We start from the raw sequence: 22424 nt of genomic DNA, 5'->3' as shown, positions 1-22424 counted from the left end.
TTACATAAGACTTTTATTTTGGCAGCATATTTATCATGTCACTGCTGCATACAGATAATCATTGTATTGAATAAATTCATTAACAAGATAATAACATTGTCCATCATTATAACGAGAACAGTACATCTTAATCCTTGTGTCAGGTAACAAGGAGAACAGTACATCTTAATCCTTGTGTCAGGTAACAAGGAGAACAGTACATCTTAATCCTTGTGTCAGGTAACAAGGAGAACATCTTAATCCTTGTGTCAGGAACATACATCTATCAATTGTTGACCAAAATAATGAAAACAGACAAAATAGAAAGAATTCAAAACAAAACAATAAAAGAATGTTGACATACACATGTATTAAAACTTACAATAACATTCATTTTGTAGCATTGTTTCTGTTCACTGTTGATAAGCATGGAAATTTGTTGCATGTATTCATTAAATTTCTGACAGCAAAGGTAACAAAACTGTGTGAAAGACATCAATCTGAGTTTTTCCTAAACCCTCACCACTGTATATACTTGTCTTCTTATCCCTTTCAACAAGGAACATCTTAACTTTTATACTTTTCAAGGTCTATGTTATATGAGTATTCCTGCTTGCATGTGCATAATCATAAAGACTTGGTCTAAATACATTAATTCACTTCAAACATGAAACATGGTTCAGTATACAAATATTGACTCTTCAAGCATATCAGTAGAGGCGGAAAAATAATAGCACTTATGTCCTCTAAATCATTTAAGAAATGCTCGAATATGAAATATCAATGTACAAAATTTACAACTAAGTGCAGTTTTATAAAATGTAATCTGAATAGCTGCAATGATCATATAATCACAAAATTAATTTCTTCTTCATATAAGGGCTATTCCATTAAAATGTATATGGATCGGTAGGAATTGAAGTTTAATTATTGAATGTGGATCATGGGTCTTTTTCCAGTATGCTTCTTTTACCATAATGTAAAATTATTTGAAAAATGGTTCTTGGTTGTAGGGATATTTTGAAAGTCCCTTTCTACCCTCCCACAAACATTTTAATGGAATAGCCCTAACTTGACATAAAATCCTCTCAATCAAAAAGAGCCAACTGTTTCATACTTTGTATACATATAAATACAATCCCTTCATAAGGACTTGTATTTTGATACCTTCAAATCATGTAAATAATAAGGTTTAATCCACCAAGGGCTTCAAATATTATAGCTTTACTTTAAAAATGTGTTATGAAATTGCTAAAAAAAAAATTCCAAGTAATTAAATTTAAAGCAATTGAAAGAATGAGAAAAGTATTCATGTAAACTGGTGTTAAAACTACAAACTGCTATTGTTAAGTTCTTTGTCAAGACATTTTCATAATTAAAACAAACACATTTCCAGCTTTAAATCAAAGATATTTTTCAGTCACTGAAAATAGCATACTTTGTATATTAATTCAATATTCTTTCTCTGTTTTAGCTACAAGTAATGTATTTTTATCTCATGTGAAACTTTACTTCTATAAAGTGTCAGTTTGTACATATTGTACAACCTTTCTCTAAAGCAATTGGCCGGAGGAAAATTTCACAAATATGTTAAACAGTTTCAAAAGAATGTGTATCTTCATAATTTTCTCAAGCAGCCAGGCAAAAGAGTTAGCTTTTAATGTAAAATTCTATCCAAAACCATATACAAATTGAAATAATAAAAATATAATTATCATAATATATTGTTTTAATTTCCGTAACCAATGAAACAGCAGAAAAACTAATTTCCCTTATGCATCATTCCTGCAACTGCACTGCATGTACAAGATTAGACAAATGTTTTGACACTAACATATACTGACTGACAGATTTCTGTATAATAAATACTACAAGGACAGAGGCTATGTGTATACTGTTAAATAAAGAAGATTACAAACAAAGTCAACCAAAACACATTACAGAAAATGAAAAATAAAAAAACTCCATGTAACCGAGTCAACAGTTGGATGGACGTACTGATCCAGACAAAGTAGGTGAAGTTTCTGGTGTCTTTTGATGTACTGTACAGAAACTGCAGAACTGTTTTCTAAGTTTCTCCCTTAACTCCTCCCGTTGGACCTGAAGATTTTTTTTGTTAGCTTTGAATTGCTTTATTTCTTCTTCTGAAATAAAATCATCCTCATCTTCTGATGAACATGGTGCCTGTTAAAAAAGAGAGCAATACATAATAATTATATATGTCTCTGGTAATTTCACATAACTTGGTTGTGGTCTTAGAAAGTCATTCAATATGTAAACAAAAAAGGAAAAATTAAACACAGGTGTGCCTTATGCTCATAGTCTACTTTCTAATTTCAAATAATGTGAGAGTATTAAGACAATTATGTAGTCTATTTCCAGGTCATAACAGTATACAATTATGAATAATTTTCTGAACTTACTTTAGATTAATCTGAAGTCTCTGAATAATAATAATATATCTCACTAATTTTTATTCAAGTTTGAATTCAGTCTTGAAGAAAATACAACAAATTCAATCCACCAAAATCTCAAATTTTTCAATTTTTTCTTAGAGACAAATCTTCCATGCAAACGTTTTGAAAGAAAATATTGCATTGATATCTAAATATCTTGATCTCTTCAAGTAAAATTACAAAATTTGAAATGGAAAAAGGTGGCATTACTTATCAACCCTGCTTTCTAAGGTGGTTTTTATTTCAAATACTAAATTGTTGAAGCTATTTTGTTGATTTCAATGTTTAATTTGAACATAACTAAATATTTAAAGATGATAAACAATAATTTGTAATTTACCTCTAGCATATCCTGAAGACTAAGCGGCATATACTGTTGAGAGCTTGTATTGGCATCACAGTAGTCTTCTTGATGCTGAGGAATCACAGACATTTCACACTACAAAAGTAATAATTCTATAGTTTTACAAAAATCTTGTTTCCTCTGTGGGGCAGTCACTGCTATTGAAATATGAAGTCATTCTGCTCCGCAGTACTTGTGAAAATTGTGACAAAACAATTGAAGTTAATTCTACACTAATAACACTATAAATGCTATTTATGATGATCTATCTTTTATTTATATTCCGCAGACAAAACCTGGCGTTGGGATTATTTGGAAAAATAAAAAAAATCCAGTGGACATGCACACCTCTTTCGTGTATATTATGCGACTTTGTGTAGAAATATCCATCAAAATATTAAAACTGTAGCTCATAAAATCTAGGAGGAGATATTAGATATCGTGTGTATTTACAATGTATATACATTAATTAGGGGTAAATTAATATGCCCTAAACATTTAAAACGTGGGGGCATTAAAGGAAACAAATTAAGCCCTTTATTGTTTAATCGATACATGGATAGTAGATCTATTCATTTCAGCTACAACTGAATACTCAATCATTCTCAAATACAGATCAACAGGAAAATATAACATATTAAAATGTCACACTATCAAAATTCTATCATAAACAAGTGAAACTGCGAGCTACTGCTCACTGATGATACCCCCGCCGCAAGTGGATAATATTAATAGTGTAAAAATATGCAAGTGTTCGGTAAACAGGAAGTTGTCGAGTGATGAATCTGAAAACGCATCACACGGTATAGCTGACTTATAAAAATCCTGAAACCAAATTTCAGAAATCCTTGTATTGTAGTTCCTGAGAAAAATGTGACGAAAATTTTTAACTTGGTTATTATGTGTAAAATCATACAAGTGTTCGGTAAACAGGAAGTAGTCGAGTGATGAATCTGAAAACGCATCACACGGTATAGCTGACTTATATAAATCCTGAAACCAAATTTCAGAAATCCTTGTATTGTAGTTCCTGAGAAAAATGTGACGAAAATTTTCAACTTGGCTATCATGTGTAAAATCATACAAGTGTTCGGTAAACAGGAAGTTGTCGAGTGATGAATCTGAAAACACATCACACGGTATAGCTGACTAATATAAATCCTGAAACCAAATTTCAGAAATCCTTGTATTGTAGTTCCTGAGAAAAATGTGACGAAAATTTTCAACTTGGCTATCATGTGTAAAATCAGACAAGTGTTCGGTAAACAGGAAGTTGTCAAGTGATGAATCTGAAAACGCATCACACGGTGTGGCTGACATATATAAATGTTGATACCAAATTACAGAAAGGGTGGATGTGTAGTTCCTGAGAAAAATGTGACGAAAGTTTCATGGGACGGACTGACTGACTGACGGACGGACTGACGGACGGACTGATGGACGGACGGACGGACGGACTGACAGACAGAGGTAAAACAGTATACCCCCCCTTTTTTAAAGCGGGGGTATAATAACTCAGTTGACTGCTGGTATTGAACTTTTAAAATATTTCCTCTTGGATGAGAAGTGGTTATGAAAACAAAATACAAGAGAAAGGGTAATGGATTTCCACTTCTCCCTACTCTTTCTTCGATTGATAAGTCACTTCTCCCTCTCCAGAACCAGATAATAGGCCCTGCAAATATTTCATGCTTATTCAGGACAATGACATTTAACTGTGTAACATACTAGACTGACTCGGTTCAAGTAACAAAGAAATGAACGGAGAATTGTGGACACCATTATTGATACAATTTATTAGAACTGAACAGACTGTCCATAGGTTTTGTTTTTATTGGGTAAACAGTAAAACAATAACTATGTGCATCAACAGATACTTCAATACTACATGTATTCTTATTATTATACCATACCTTGTAGTGATTTCTTTTGTGCTTGAGTTTAGATGGAGAACTTTCAGACAAACAAGTTTGGCATGAGTCTAACCTGTCGTTGGAACCACATACACTTTCACCTCCTGTCAACAAATCAAACGTTAATTCATTTAATTTTTATCACATCTTGTAAACAAATAATTTCAATCATCTACAAAAACATTTGGAAATCCAAACTCCTATTTCATCAACCCTTAAATGATGATTTTAACAACTTTTTAACATTTTGCCAATTATCGTGATAACTTTAATTAATAGTTAGAAACTTGGTAAAAAATCACCAAGGACAATAGCTCCAAAAGGAGTCAACTTATGATGTCTGCAATATTGTCTTAGGAGTAAATCTTTTCAGGTTTCAAGTTTCTCTATATATCTATTAAATTTCAAGATAATAGGCAAAAATGCACACAAAAAGGTAAAAATCGTCATCAAATGGGCAAATACTTTTAGATCTGGTCTTGTTTAAACATTTAAACTAGATACCTTAATGATGGTGTCCTATTTTGTTAAATATGGCTTAGTTGTTTCAGAAGATATTCTTATTAAAAGTTGACAATAACAGACAACAAGTGATGGCAAAAGCTTACACTTGCCCAGTGGGTTTTATGTAAGTAAAAAATGAAACCAGATGCTCTGCAGGGTGCAGCTTTATACGACCGCAGAGGTCCAACCCTGGACAGTTGGGGCAAGTATGGACACAACATTTAAGCTTGATACAGCTCTGAATTTGGATTGTGATTAAATAGTTGACACAACGTAGGTTTCTGACACAGAATAAATGTGGTCTAAGAACTTAAAACTTGAAAACTTTTACCTATTATGGTCGAATATCCAAAATCTAAATACATGGTTAGAATTAGCATATCATAGAACCCCAAGAATTCAATTTTTGATGAAATCAAATAATGTTCTATTTTAGACCCTTTGGACCTTAACACTTTCACTACTGAATTTATTTTTTTCGCGAGATTCCCTGGCAGAAATTTATTTGCATGAGCCGTTTGCCTGACCAGGATTAATTTGACATGTGCTTCAGCAAAAACGACCTTGTAGTTTTGGTCATTGAAAACTCGGGAACAGTAGCGAGTTGTGCGGTCAAATTTTGATAAAATGTAGATAAATATCATAGGTTGAGCGTCCGTAACCTTTTCATAGAGTGAGAATCAGTTTACCTTAAAAACGTGTGTCGAAAACGTAAATTGATTGAGTCGGAAGATAATTTTTGTCATTGCCTACCGTATATCACTTTCACTTCCAATCGCCAATATTTCTTAAGCACACATGTGTTTCAAAATTCTATTTCTATGACCTACTGAATTATTTTCTTTCAAAACCCGTTTCCGTTTTCATTTTCTTGGCAATAATACTTGTAAATCGAGACTGTCGTTCACGTAGATTTTGGCCGCCATTTGTTTACGGTTTCAAAAGAAGAAAGATAACTCGGGCTCGATAACGGACAATAACTCTTCGAGACGAGTTGTATAATACCCCCAGCGTTGATGTGCGATTACTGAACTAATTAAAAATAATTGTTAACTGCAATAATAATCCATGGGACTTCATTACTTTATGACTTAACCCCAGTAATGCCTTAATTCTTCCACATGTGAATGAGATAAAGCTTTCCAATAAATAAAAGTAAATGAACCCAAAAAGTGATTTTTTTTTAAAGTTCTAAATCCATGAAATTTCCAATAAATTTGATTTGGGTCATGGGGGTTGTATAATATAAAAAAATATTTAAGCATTAATAAATGTACTACAAATAAGCAAATATTCAGCTGTATCTCAAGATAAAGAGCCTAGTGAATTTTATTTTTTTTGAAAATTGTTGAAATTAAATTTGAACTATGTAGTCAAAATTTAGGATGTATAAGATAACATAAAATTGACAAATACATCAACTGATGTTTGTTAAAGCAGCACAAATAAATACCAAAAGCTGGCAATTAATATTTTATAAATTTATTTTCATCATAGTTAAATTTATTAATCACATGCAGTAGAGGTAAAGAAGATAATATATGCAGACAACTACTGGGTACTGTTTTATTTAAACTCATGATATGTACACACAGATGCAAGTCGTTGAAAACTATTGCCAAAAAGGGATTAAAATACATCATGTACATGTTTTACTGCAAAATGCAGTTTTAAAATTCATTGATGGAAAGCTACACCAGGGAGCTACATGATATAGTTTGTAATAACATTTGGAAGCTATGAAATTTGTTTTAGTTTATAATGCTGCATACCATTGAATAGGAGGATTCATATCATAAATTTTGATTTTAAAATTTAGTGAGGACAATGGAAACTATTTATTTTTATTTTCTGTTTATATTGTTGGGTTATTTAATAGAATGGTTTGTCAAAAAGTGAATAAAAATTACTTGAGTGAGGTTGTTATACTATAACCATTGTTACCAGTCTATTAATTAATCTTTTACATCCAGCAGCAAGTGTTACTTACATATAAGCCTATATATTAATGTGGTATGAAGATACCTGCTTATGTGTACTAGTCCCATAAACAGTGTTAATTTAAGAAGCTGACTTACAAGGTGACAGCTACAAGACCCTAATGTGGTCCCATTATCCCATTTCCAATGTGATCAGTTTTTTCTCTTACTCCTTACTACTACATGTATATGACTTGGCATCTGAGAGAAGAAGCAATTTATATACCATTTGAAGTCCCTTTTTGAACACAAAAAAGATGTTTCCTAGTGTTAAAAATGGTTGCTTATATTAGCATTACAAATTGTAATAAACTTTAGGCACTGCCGCACTGGTCATTCATCTTTTGTGTTAGTGTGCAACATGAGGGGGAGTTCTTCCTCATAATTTCCAAAACAAAAAATTTAACCCCTATATTGTTTTCAGAAACATACAGGAACAGTATTATTTTACAATAATAAATGATGCCATCTCAAGATTAATCAGAAGCAATAGACAACACCTTATGTTATTTCACTTTGGGGAACAAAATCACTTCCCTTCAGCAAAAAAAAATTTTTCCCCCCCTTTCCAATTCTGAAAAAAATAATTTTCCCTTCCCTTCTAAAACAAACATAATTTTTTTCACCTCCCTTCTTTGACAATGTTTTTTTTTAAATGAGAAAGAAAACAATTTGTTACATAAAAATAATCATCTTGGCATCTTTCAGGATTTTTTACTCTCTGTCAACATTATTTGTTTTTCAAAACAACTTTTAAAATTTTTGTATGCTGAACAAGACTTTTAAAAACCTCTGTCACAAGACGAGATACATCATGGAAAATAATTTACACTCGATTAAAATACGAATAAGATTGCAGAATATTGTCTCATCTTTCGAAACCACTTTTATGTAAAATAATAAATCTATGAGATGTAACAACACGTGTTTTTATGAACCGCACTATTTATAGACTCAGCTGTCAATTTTGTCAATATCCGGTTCTATTTTAAATGAAAGTGGACGTTCGTTTTGTCGACCTACATACTTCAGTACAGCCTTTCAATGAAAAGAAATAAAACCCTTAGAACTACAGACTCCTGAGAGTGTCTAAAACGATAATAAAAGACTCAATGGGTAATGAAAGGTTGACTGTCAAACGGCAACGAGAAATAATTATTTACAGTCGTGCACCTGATGGCGACAATCAAAGTCTCGATTTCAGGTTGTTTTACAAATATCCTTCTCACAACTCCAAAATATACGTACAATCACTACTTTTGTTCAATTTAAACGACTTTCATGACCGCAGGTTAAGTTTTCTCAATGTTTCAACTCGAAATGAAACTCCTGACCACGATTGTTTATAATTCCGCCATTTTGTTTTTCACGAGTTTTTTTTTTCTCAACAATCTTTGAAAAAACACATTTTAACAGTGTTTTTACGCCCGATACTAAAATATCGAATGCATTTGGTGTTTATCATAACATCCATGGAGCAACGGGGCCAAGAAACATGTTAAAACGTTATTTTTACTGTTTGCACTGTGACCGTCTAAAAATAGAAATCTATGTATCCTTAAGGATACATTCGGCATGCCCGCGGGTGCGCCAAAAGGATACATTCGGCATGAAAGGGTTAATGTAGACCAATTTGAAAACAGGACAATTACTGTGCAATTGAATATTTTTTGCTATTGCGCAAAACTGTGCAATTGAAAATTTCTTGCTATTGCGCAATTTTGTGCAATTAGATAGTTCTTGCTATTGCGTAATACTGTACATTTGAAGATTTCTTGCTATTGCACAATACTGTGCAATTGAAGATTTCTTGCTATTGTGCAATACTGTGCAATTTAAAATTTCTTGCTATTGTGCAATACTGTGCAATTTAAAATTTCTTGCTATTGCACAATACTGTGCAATTGAAGATTTCTTGCTATTGCACAATACTTAATATAATAATTTTGGACCCTGATTTGGACCAACTTGAAAACTGGGCCCATAATAAAAAATCTAAGTACATGTTTAGATTCACCATATCAAAGAACCCCAAGAATTCAATTTTTGTTAAAATCAAGCTTAGTTTAATTTTGGAACCTTTGGACCTTAATGTAGACCAATTTGAAAACGGGACCAAAAATTAAGAATCTACATACACAGTTAGATTTGGCATATCAAAGAACCCCAATTATTCAATTTTTGATAAAATCAAACAAAGTTTAAATCTGGACCCTTTGGGCCCTTTATTCCTAAACTGTTGGGACCAAAACTTCCAAAATCAATACCAACCTTCCTTTTATGGTCATAAACCTTGTGTTTAAATTTCATAGATTTCTATTTACTTATACTAAAGTTATGGTGCGAAAACCAAAAAAAATGCTTATTTGGGTCCCTTTTTGGCCCCTCATTCCTAAACTGTTGGGACCTAAACTCCCAAAATCAATACCAACCTTCCTTTTGTGGTCATAAACATTGTGTTTAAATTACATTGATTTCTATTTACTTAAACTAAAGTTATTGTGGGAAAACCAAGAATAATGCATATTTGGGCCCTTTTTGGCCCCTAATTCCTAAACTGTTGGAACCAAAACTCCCAAAATCAATTCCAACCTTTCTTATGTGGTCATAAACCTTATGTCAAAATTTCATAGATTTCTATTCACTTAAACTAAAGTTATAGTGCGAAAACCAAGAAAATGCTTATTTGGGCCCTTTTTGGCCCCTTATTCCTAAAATGTTGGGACTAAAACTCCCAAAATCAATCCCAACCTTCCTTTTGTGGTCATAAACCTTGTGTTAAAATTTCATAGATTTCTATTCACTTTTACTAAAGTTAGAGTGCGAAAACTAAAAGTATTCGGACGACGACGACGCCAACGTGATAGCAATATACGACGAAAAATTTTGCGGTCGTATAAAAAAATGGGTTGTTTTAAAGTAAATGTTTAGTGTTTATTCATTAAAATGTAGACTCTAAATTAAGTTTGAGAGAATAATCATAGACACAATGGGGCAAAATCATCTTATTTAAGGGGGGTAGAAAAAAAGGTAAATTTTAAACGAAAAATATAGTTATGTTACTTGGCGAAAAAAATAATAAAGTGGCGAAAAATCTATTGTTTTGGCGAAAGAGGTGGCGAAAAAAATAATTGACCCAGGGGAAACCCTGCGTGGTCATAAACCTTGTGTTTAAATTTCATAGTTTTCTATTTACTTATACTAAAGTTATTGTACAAACACCAAGAAAAATGCTAATTTGGGACCTTTTTTCGACCCCTAATTCCTAAACTGTTGGGACCAAAACTCCCAAAATCAATCCCAACCTTCCTTTTGTGGTCATAAACCTTATTTTAAAATTTCATAGATTTCTGTTTACTTGTAACAAAGTTATTGTGCACCAAAACTCCCAAAATCAATCCCAACCTTCCTTGTATGGTCATAAACCTAGTGTTTAAATTTCATAGATTTCTATTTACTTATACTAAAGTTATAGTGCGAAAACCAAATGTCTTCGGACGACGACACTAACGTCATACAAATATTCGACCAACAAATTTTCAATTTTTGCGGTCGTATAAAAAAAATAATCCTTATTTAGCTCTGGATCCTGTCATAGAATGTTTATTGCATACCGTCTTGACTACCACATATGTATCTGTGGTTTATAGAATGTTTATTGCTTACCCTCTTGACTACCACATATGACATGTATCTGTGGTTTATAGAATGTTTATTGCTTACCGTCTTGACTACCATACATGTATCTGTGTAGAATGTTTATAGCTTACTGTCTTGACTACCACATATGTATCTGTGTAGAATGTTTATAGCTTACCATCTTGACTACCACATATGTATCTGTGGTTTATAGAATGTGTATTGCTTACCATCTTGACTACCACATATGTGCTCCAGACTGGAGACATCTGAATCATTTGAACTTGGCACACTACAGCTGTCACAACCATCAGGACCAGAGGAATAACCACAATCACTTCCTCCTTTCTTCTCTCCAGACTGATTACTCCGACAACTTTCCATTGAAGCCAAGCTAGTATTGGAATTTTGGTCACCATAGATACTACACTTATCTTTACAAGACTTGTGAGTCGACTTATCCTTACTCCTCTCTTTATCACACTGGAAAATACCATCAAAATAATAATATAAATTTTCCAGAATATTAACAGTACAGAAGAGAAAACATAATCAACTTCTATAAAAAAGACTTGTGAGAATATTTATCCTTACTCAGGACTCTCTTTACCATACTGCAAAATATTATCAAGGTAATAATATACATTTACAGAATATTTGCAGTAAATTAACAGTTCAACAAAAACATCTATCATCTACTATAACAGGTCTTGTGTGAGTAGACTTATCCTTATGACACTGTGGAAAATAATATCAAATTTATAATATACTTAATATAATAACAGTATGCAGCAAACATTATCAAATTTTATCTTAAGTTTTGCATTAAATGAGTGTATCAGGTTTTGAGTCATGCAAATTTTCATTAGTTACTTATCTGCTCCAGTGTACTATTGTCAAGATATTAAAGACAGGCCACAAACTTTCATACCAAATTCATGTATATACATGATATACAAGATATAATTGTTTTAATGTCAAACACCAACAACAAGATTGCTTAAGTAGCCACTATACTAGAATTTTCCATATAACTTACTCTGGATTAAATTAAATTGATTTTGTGGAATGAAGAAAAATTGTAGTTTTGTTGATATTTGATTTTCTTGTTTTGTCAAATTCTGAAAACAACCCTATGGCATGTATAGTAAATTTGTTTTTCGTCAATCATATAAATTGGTGGTAAATCTATACCCACAAAATCCATATAAATTTGTGAACCTAGAATCAAACAATGATAACCATACCTTATACTGTATCTACTTACTTCACATTTAGAATTATCATTACCTTATACTGTATCTACTTACTTCACATTTACAATTATCATTACCTTATACTGTATCTACTTACTTCACATTTAGAGTTATCATTACCTTATACTGTATCTACTTACTTCACATTTAGAGTTATCATTACCTTATACTGTATCTACTTACTTCACATTTAGAGTTATCATTACCTTATACTGTATCTACTTACTTCACATTTAGAATTATCATTACCTTATACTGTATCTACTTACTTCACATTTAGAGTTATCATTACCTTATACTGTATCTACTTACTTCACATTTAGAGTTATCATTACCTTATACTGTATCTACTTACTTCACATTTAGAGTTATCATTACCTTACACTGTATCTACTTACTTCACATTTAGAGTTCTCATTGTCTATCTCAACTGCAATGTTTTCCTTTTCAGCAATCTGAGATGTCTTTGCTTTCTTCTTTTTTCTCTTCTGTCTTTTCTGTTCCCTTCTTTGTTCTTTAGCTCTTTCCTCTTCCAACAATTCCTCATACATCAATTCTAAGTTTGACACACCTTGTTTCTTCTCTAATGCCACCTGTTAAATAATAATTGAGAACCTTGAACATAAGATTGATATGCAAATTCCATGTATAACAAAATTGAGAATGGAAATGGGGAATGTGTCAAACTGCAGTCTGTGCCAAAAACTTTTTCATCTACTAGTCTGGAAACTAAATATCAAAATTTGTCCCTATTAGACTATATAAAATTTTGAAAATTTTTACTAGTCCGATTCAATATTTACTAGTCTGGGGCATCAGACTAGTGGCTAACGGTGCAGACTGTGAAAGACACAACAACCCGACCATAGAACAGACAACAGCAAAAGGTCACCAATGGGTCTCCAATGCAGCGAGAAATTCCAGCACCCACAGAGACCTCCTTCAGCTGGCCTCTAAACAAATATATATACTAGTACAGTGATAATGAACGCCATACTAAACTCCAAATTATACACAAGAAACAAAAATTAAAAATAAATACAAGACTAACAAAGGCCAGAGGCTCCTTTCTTAGTCGAGACAGGCGCAAAATGCGGCAGGGTTAAACATGTTTATGAGATCTCAACCCTCCCCCTATACCTCTAGAAATGTTTACAAAAGGTTAAATACAAAGTAGTTCTTTATACATTATTTCTTCAGGAATACTTGAAATGAACATAAAATAAATAATCAATGATATTTTTAGCATTTTGAACATAATAATGAATTCACATCTGTGCACAACTGTGCTAGTTTAAATAATGTGATTGTAGTAATTTTTCCCTAAAAACCTTTTTTACTACCTTTTAAAATTTATCATCAAATGATATTTTAATGTGTGTTATAAATAAACTAATTTTTTTTAACTAAATTAATTAGAATGCAAACTAGTGATATTCAAAGAAGTATCTATGTTCAGTCCAAAATAGTTTTTCTGTTGACTCAACAAGTACATTTCAGCTGTCAGACAACTAATAAACCTTGATTGTAATGAGGACAGTTTAATTAAAGTTTTAAAGTATAGAACTTATTCATCATGTCACTTCTAAAAATGGAAATAAGTGGCTGTTTAAAGTAAAAGAACTTCCATTTATGCCTCGACACCTGTCTGACAAAATATTTTCTAGATATTGCTCATTTTTATTTTTAAAAAATTACTGGTAAAGTTAGAAGTTTTTGCATTCATTTATCATTTCAATTTTGAAATAACAGGAAAAGCTCCATATATACAAATATGTCAGATTTCAGAATGCTAGTTCTTGTTATTGTGATACTAACCCAGTCACATAATTTGCAATAATCAATGATAATCAAACAAGTGAAACTGCGAGCTACTGCTCACTGATGATACCTCCGCCGCAAGTGGATAATATTAATAGTGTAAAAATATGCAAGTGTTCGGTAAACAGGAAGTTGTCGATTGATGAATCTGAAAACGCATCACACGGTATAGCTGACTTATATAAATCCTGAAACCAAATTTCAGAAATCCTTGTATTGTAGTTCCTGAGAAAAATGTGACGAAAATTTTCAACTTGGCTATCATGTGTAAAATCAGACAAGTGTTCGGTAAACAGGAAGTGGTCAAGTGATGAATCTGAAAACGCATCACACGGTATGGCTGATATATATAAATGTTGATACCAAATTACAGAAAGGGTGGATGTGTAGTTCCTGAGAAAAATGTGACGAAAGTTTCATGGGACGGACTGACTGACTGACGGACGGACGGACTGACAGACAGAGGTAAAACAGTATACCCCCCCCCCCCTTTTTTAAAGCGGGGGTATAAAAACAATTTACACATTTTCTTAGTATATTTAGTTATTTTGAACATGTTTATGTATCACAACTCTAATTTATAGGAAGACTAAAGATTTTTATAGAAAATTGAACACATATAGACCTCAAAGCTTTTCTTTAGAGCATCCACTCCAAGGAAGAATAGAATCTGCCAAGTCTGTTCTTCTTCCTTCAATTTTTGAGCGATTCTATGAAGCCTCTCATACACATGTATACCGAGGCAGGTCAGCACTTCTTCCTGGGCAATGTCTAAAGTTTTGGCATGTCTATCTCGGCGTGTTCTGCAATAGACAAACATGTAACAAAAGTGTGTTGATTAAAAAAGTTTATTTTAATGTCAAAAATCTGCAAATCATAAAAATAAAATGTCTATCACTGTATACTTAAACTTTAATATGATGTGGATTGGTACTTCCTGCCATTGTATTATTGTGCTACAGTCAGTTTTGATTTCTGCCATTGTATTATTGTGCTACAGTCAGTTTTGATTCCTGCCATTGTATTATTGTGCTACAGTCAGTTTTGATTCCTGCCATTGTATTATTATGCTACAGTCAGTTTTGATTCCTGCCATTGTATTATTGTGCTACAGTCAGTTTTGAGTTCTTGTCTTTCATTTTTGCTTATTATGTCTTTGTTTTGTTTACACAATCGTTGTCAATATAATGAAATAATATGCAACAGTAATAATGTGAGAGGTTTTAGCTAGCTATAAAACCAGGTTTAATCCTCCTTTTCTTTAAAAGGTAATGGTTGTTCTAAGTCAGGAAAACAAAGGAATTTGACAGTTGTTTTCCATTCATTAAATGTGTTAGAGCTTGTGATTTTGCCATTTTATAAAGGACTTTTCATTTTGATTTCTGTATTTTTATTATTTTACTTTACTCTTAGCTATATTGTTTTACATAGAATTATCAGTCATGTATGAGCAGATTTTGAATAACACTGTATCAGCAAAAAGTAATGACCCAGTACACTCCATGGTAAAACATGAAAATTTGACATGTTAATTAGGATTAGGGTAAATTTTCATATTTGCTTTATTATACTACATTGTATGATGATTACCAAAAAGCAAATAGTTAAGACATCAAGAATTCTAAATTGTACACAAGATTTGTATTGAATAGAGGGTTGTCTTTGTGAATAGTATATTATGTTCTTATGTTCATTGATTGCATTGCATATGTTGTGTCTTATAATTTAGATACAATACTTTACTAACTTATTGGTGTTCAGGTTCTGCAATCTGTTAGTAAAAATCGTGTTTCTCATAATAGATGTGACTACCAATGTACTTCAATCTATTATATTATAAAAATCATTGCAATAATTTTACAATTGACATTCTTACCCTCCAGCAAGCTCTGGCTCTGCCCTGCCTATTAAATGAGCTATGAAATCTGTATCACAGAGCATATGTATGTGGCGTTCCTGAGGACAACATCGTAAACCTTCATACAAGGCAGCACAATAACCCTTCTCTTTGGTACAGTCCAAATCTCCAACCAAAATACTGTAGGCTCTTAGCACTTTTGACTTGCATTCTGAACAAAACCTAAAAAAATATTGATGTTAAAATTTGTCAATGAAAATATTTCCTGTCGTCAATCTGCTAGTCACACTATCAAAATAAAGTAAATATATGTGATTTACATATTATTTTCTATTCCTCTATTTTATAAGTCTTTAAAAGGCAAAACAAATTTTATTCTGTGTCGTTAAATGCTATTAATTTGAGATTAGGAGAATAACTGATCATTCCCTTTCATTGAAGTCATTAAAACTTGAATGAAAATTTTCACAACACATACAAAGAGTGCTGTAAAATTGAAAAATATTGAAAAAAAATATTTTCAAACTATCTGCAAACAGGAAGTAATTACCTGGTTGACAACTCACTACAACTCAACCTTATCAAGCTGTAGACTAATTATCCGTTGCATCGAAGCCAAGAAAACTTTGTTGAATGTTTCCTCACCAAGGTCTTATAGACAGACAAGAGTCGAGCAGTTACTAGCATGACTAGCCTTGTTTTGGCATTTGGCAACTCAAACATTTGCAAAAAGTTGATTTCTTGACATATGACGTCATCAGATATGGTCACTTTTTTCAAGACATTACAGTAGGAAATTCAGAAGGATTTAATAAAAAATTTGACATCATAACTTAATTCGACAAATCACTTGTGGAGAACTGATATTTAACTAGCATGACTAGTGAGGAAAAAATCAAGAAATGTGAATATCCGTTAACAATTAGAGAAATTATCATCTATATATCTATAAAACAATTACCTGTGTTTTCTGAGATAATTTTCAAGTGTATCCAAGAGACCATCAGCATCTACTAGCACTACTTCCTCTCTGCAATCTTGAGCTAACAAATCCCATATATCTATCCAGCTTCTGAAACACAGTTTTTACCTCTTCCATTATCATGATTATTTTAATCAATACGGTTTGAGAAAATGAGGTCATTCGTGACTTATTTGAACATATTGACAGTTTCACTTCATTTGCCTTATGAAATTTCTAATAAACATGAAAAACTTACAGTTAATGCAACTAACTATTTTAGCTATATTCTGACAGTTCTTTTCCTGTATTTTATTAGTTTATAATGTATTTCTAAACGTGATGGCTATACAATACTATTGCTAACCATTTGAGCATTTATAAAGGTATCAAACATGTCAATTTTAGGTAAAAATATTGATAGAAAACTTTAGCACAGGGCTTTCAAAAAATATTTGAGCCCGTCAGAATTTTTTTCCAGATGTTATCCCTTGACCCTTTTCTCCATAATGATGCCTATGTAGTGCCTCAGTTGAAATGTCTTGAATACTAAAAATCTGTATTAGACTTAATAAAATTTGTATCAAATATAAAAAGGATATTCATGAGAATATCTGATTCTGACTGGAATTTTTTTGATGAAATATCCCTCTTCATAATTCATTAATACTTTAAACATGATTTTTTTTAATTAAAAAATCCTATGATTTTTTTTTAATTATAAAATCCTATGTGAATCAAGTAGGTAAAAAATATTACATGGAGAAAAGGGTTAAGACTTAGTTTCAAAAGGAGACCATAGTAATCAGTTCAGCGTCATATCATAATTATGATTGACACAAAATCGGTATTTCAATTTCGATGTTCTGATGTAAACTGATAATTTGACTGCACCATTTAAAGTGTGAAGGTGCTTTACAGGACAGGACAGACACAGTTTTATAATTATTAAACATACAATGTACATGACATACCCTGGTGTTCTTGTCTTATGAGTCTCTAAGGAATGAAGATTACACCGTTTGTTCTTCTTACTTTTCGGAATAGATTCCATCACAGATGTCAGCTTTGATCTGGAAAAAATAAAGACTGTAGTCACTGTCCCCAAAAAAATTGCACAAAAAGTCATTTTTCCAGAAATTCAATTTTGAAAAACATCATGTTTGACAAAGATTATAAATATGACTTTTCCTCTTTTTTTTTATATCCATCACACATCAACAGATTTTTGTTTTGCTAAGAATCAATCTTGATAGTGCTTTATAAAAAATGTTTGACAATTTTACAACTTTCAACAGATCATGATAAACTTCTTTGCAATGATGTTCCATTATTATGCTTATTTTTCCATTAATCATCAAGGGACAGACATGACTGGGGTCTCTCAAAAAAGTTTCATTTAACAAGTACACATGATGCAGACCTGAGTACTCAATTAGATATTACAAACTCAAATGGTTGTAAACAATACATCTTATCTAGCTCTACCTTCCAGTGGTTTGACTCATTAATCGTGTTAATATGAAAAGTCTCAGCAACAGCCATGACAGTCAGAGATTTGAATTTTAAAACCTTTAAAAATCTAATATTAACCTCAAGATATTTCTGCTCTAGATGTTTTATCAAAGTAGATTCCACCTGCTATTAACATATGAGATATCTTATAGTCAAACAATAAAAACTGTTATTGGTAAGGCCACACCAATTTAATTTCTTGTTCTACGAATTTTTGGACTTCAAAAATTGGGGCGAGCGAGCGATTTGAAAATTTTAATAAAAAAATATTTGATTTGCAAATTTTTGAGGCGAAGCTTGAAAAGTAAAGGCGAGCGACTATATTTTTTTTTGTAAACATAAAACAGTAGGTTTTGACAATTTTAAAACTTGATTTATCACTTGTACTTTGACCATGTTGACATTTCTTTAATTTATGAAGGATTTTTTCCCTGTTCACCAAGATATAATTGAATAATTAGAATTTCTATATGTATGTGTGCCAATTAATGAGACAATTCTTCATCCTAAAAACAATTTTATAAGTATCCCTTTTATGAGGGTTCAATATAAGTTATAATGTATTTTTTTGTAAATAACACTTTTTAGTACAAAAGGGCTCATCTTTTCCCAAAGAACTATATATCTATCTGGTATTAAATGATAAAAACATGTCCAAGAATTTTGTGATATTCCTGGACCTTAGCCATTTTAACACATTTTATTTAATATTATTTAAAACAAGTGGACCCCTCTAGTTGTTTAAAATATGATGTATTTCTCCTCTTTTTAAGTAATAAAATTGAAGTTTTTCAATTGATTTGTATAGAAGCACTATACAAATCCTTGGTATTTCTTTTCTACAACAGTAAAATGATCCCATATGAGCCCTGTTAACACAGGGCTTTGACCCAGACCAAACAGCAAGCTATAAGGGACGCAAACTTATAAGTAAAATTGAGAAAGGAAATGGGGAATGTGTCAAAGCGACAACAACCCTGCCATAGAGCAATCACAATTCCAACTGGAAAACCAACGATCTTATTTATATATACAAACGGGAAAATACCAAATGATTTTTATAAACATCACTGACAAACGATATCTACATTGTAACTGCTGAACGACAGGCCCCTGAAGCAATCAGAACAGGTGCTTAAACATGCAGCGGGTATGGATTAGTTTTGTATTGCCAGCATACAATATAATTGCAGTTGAAGGCATTTCTTTCCGAAGTTCTTTGAAGTTTATTCTAACAACGAAAATTTCTTGATAGAGAATATAAGTAAGGGGAAGGAAACCAATGTTGTTTTGACTGGTATTTTCCTCTGTTACATATTTCTATCGGAGCACTCCCACTTTAGTCTTGGGATAAATGTGTATCATGCTGAATCAAATATTATTTCAGATATTTACACAGTGTAATGGGGTGCTTATATATTTAAATCGTTATATACAGGTGAGACTGTATATATCTTTTTATAATATTTACAAAAAACGATGCGGAAAATGGACACGATTACATTTCCCGATGCGGGAAGCAGGAATATAAAAAAAAATAGGTGCGGGCGGGTCCGTCGAACAAGGAATTAAATTGGTGTGGCCTAAATAGTAAAATAACTACATTTTTGTACTAACCCATGAATGTAGAAGAGAGCATACAATGCTTTCGGATCAAAAAGACTGTCACGATTTACTGATAACACACCACGTCGTGTGATGATAAGAGGTTCTAATGCTGTGTGCTGGGATTCCACCAAATCGTTGAACAGCCTTTCAACACTGTAATAAAATATATAATGTTATATGTACATGTATAACAATATTAACATTTCTTAATTATATTAGTTTAACTCAATTACTCCATAATGACGCCTGTGTAGTACCTGAGTTAAACTGCTTTGATTATGAAGTGTCTGCATCAGACTTAATAAAATTTGCATCTACATGTAACATATATGAGATGGATATTCATAAGAAAATCCAACTTAAATTTATTTGATAAAATACTTTAAACATATTTTCAGCATTTTATTGAAAAATCCCATGCAATTTAAGTATGCAAAAAAAAAATCATTGAGGAAAGGGTTAATGAAAAAAACCAAATAATAATTGTGGTCAGGTTTGTTTAAATTAAATTTGGCTCAGTAGTTTCAGAAGAGAGGATTTGTAAAAGTTAACAGATTACAGGCACCAAGTGTGATGAAAGCAAATAAAAAAGTATGTGTTAGCTTAAATACCTTCTCCTACAACCAACACAGGGAACCATATGTGTTAGAAGATTCATGATGTCTTTACTAGTGACCATCATCTCAACAGCCACTTCATCTTTTGTTAGTCGACTAAATCTCTGAACAAAATGTTCCAGTTCCTTCTGTTTGATTCCTCTAACATGTTCACAATCAACACAGTTATCACTAAACTGGACAACCATCTGAAAAATACAAACAAGCAATAGGAACATAAATCAATGGACCTGTATCAGTGCTGTTCAGAGGTTGTTAGAAACAACCATATACAGATGTACATGATGTAAGTAACTCAATATTTTTCTTCTTTTATTGAAGATTGTACATGTCCAAATGAACATGTAAATATACATGTATGTCACTATCATATTAAATCCTAAAAGTATCCCACAGAGAATTTTGTAAAATAATTGTTTGACCACTGGATGACTGTAAACAAAAATGGTTGATTAAATTACACATGAAATCATAAAACTGATGATAAATACAAAATGTAAGCTGTGTTGTTTACATAAATTGAGCATTATCATGATTATTGATCTGGATATATACTATCTGATTTTGTAATCTTTTTTTTATTCTAATTTTAACCAGTACTGTTTCATATTTACATTTTCTCACATGATTATATATTAATTGTGAAAAGTAACTTAAAAGATTAGTAGAAGTTTGACCTACTTTTCAAAATGTCAAATTTATATTTGTCCCCCATTTTCCTTTTTTTCAGAATCAACTTTTTATAAGTACGGGGGCAAATCAATTGATTTTCGTTACATTCGTTAATGGTTTGCACAATTTTATTATGTTCTTGAGAATGGTTCTAATTTCAGTTTGACAAACCTCACCTTCAAATTGTCATCGACTGTCAATGGGAGCTGTCTCCGTTCAAATTGATAGTCGTCAGTTCGACATACCGCAACCAGCTTAGCCATGTATATCCCGTGCCAAATGTTATATATATGCAACTTTAACTTATATAGTCATCAAATATATCTGTTGATTATTATTATCTTCTAAACAACGTATGTTAAGTACAAATTTGCTAACCGGGCACCTGAGTTTGTCAAATTTTGACCGAACAACACAGCCACAATGCTAAAACTAATCCGACTTCCGGATTGCGTATGAAATAGTCCTATATAAATTCTAATATTTTTGGATAGAAACGAAGCGTATTTTCACAAACAGTCTTTTTAATAACTCATTTACTTAGTTACTTTTTAATAAGATATTTTAAAATGAATTGAAAAGAAAATTGTATGTTTCCAAGTACACAGATAACAACGGTACAGTCCACGCCCGTTGAACGTGACAGTGACAACGGTGTAAATAGGTGCCACAGTACAGTTAATGCCTTTATTTACACGGAGGATTTAATTTTATTTTCCAGTGGTCAAAGGATCTGTTACAATGACGATACAACTTATCCTATAAATTTGACATGCAATTTCTTTTTAAAACTAACACACAAGAGTCTGGATTGGGTTGAATGCAACAGATAGAAAATAATCAGTCACCTCCTTCATGATCATTCATGTTAAGTTATATATAGATGAAAGCAAAAGGTCACCAACACGTCCAGGGGCGTAGCTAGGCAATTTTGATGTGTACGCAATGCCGGAGAAGGAAGTTATACGGCAGGGGATCTGGGGGCCGCTGAAGGCCCCCAGAAGCTCTGGGGTAAATGGTGCAAAATCCTGCATTCTCGCAATTTCCGAGGACTTAAAATGACCTCACAGAAATCTTACTTTTAGGAGAAACAAGTCAACTTTGGAAATAAATAATCAGAGAAAAACAAAGAAACCCGTACTGTTGGCTTAACAATTTGTTTTTTTTCCATATGTGTAGTGGGTTAAAATGGCTTGATTAGGTATATTTTATTTGTTACCTAATCATGCTGAACCCACTTTACATTATAAAACAAACTTATTTCTAAGCCAACACTGTGCAACTTAAATGGTATTTTTTTTAT

At 32.0% G+C, this 22424-nt stretch overlaps 1 protein-coding gene across 1 annotated transcript; it reads right to left on the bottom strand.

Moving 5' to 3' along the window:
• LOC139527627 (gametogenetin-binding protein 2-like) lies at positions 1 to 21555 on the bottom strand. Its single transcript, XM_071323159.1, has 12 exons — positions 21298 to 21555; positions 20444 to 20637; positions 19842 to 19985; positions 17684 to 17782; positions 16710 to 16820; positions 15767 to 15970; positions 14516 to 14693; positions 12468 to 12662; positions 11044 to 11296; positions 4692 to 4795; positions 2776 to 2874; positions 1 to 2163 (listed from the first exon to the last, which is right to left on the bottom strand). The coding sequence occupies exons 1-12, from the start codon at positions 21382 to 21384 to the stop codon at positions 1957 to 1959; spliced, it is 1875 nt and encodes a 624-aa protein (XP_071179260.1). The 5' UTR covers positions 21385 to 21555; the 3' UTR covers positions 1 to 1956.
• Positions 21556 to 22424: the final 869 nt, after the last annotated feature.

This window comes from Mytilus edulis, chromosome 6 (assembly GCF_963676685.1).
Source record: "Mytilus edulis chromosome 6, xbMytEdul2.2, whole genome shotgun sequence".
Taxonomy (NCBI): Eukaryota; Metazoa; Mollusca; class Bivalvia; order Mytilida; family Mytilidae; genus Mytilus; species Mytilus edulis.
This window is presented reverse-complemented; position numbering and strand designations above follow the sequence as displayed.

Coding starts and splice junctions, on each gene's coding strand:
- LOC139527627 (XM_071323159.1), bottom strand. CDS start 21,384: ATGGCTAAGCTGGTTGCGGTATGTCGAACTGACGACTATCAATTTGAA. Junction 19,986..20,443: donor TGTGTTGGTTGTAGGAGAAG/GTATTTAAGCTA, acceptor ATTTTATTACAG/TGTTGAAAGGCTGTTCAACG. Junction 15,971..16,709: donor AATTATCTCAGAAAACACAG/GTAATTGTTTTA, acceptor ATATTTTTTTAG/GTTTTGTTCAGAATGCAAGT.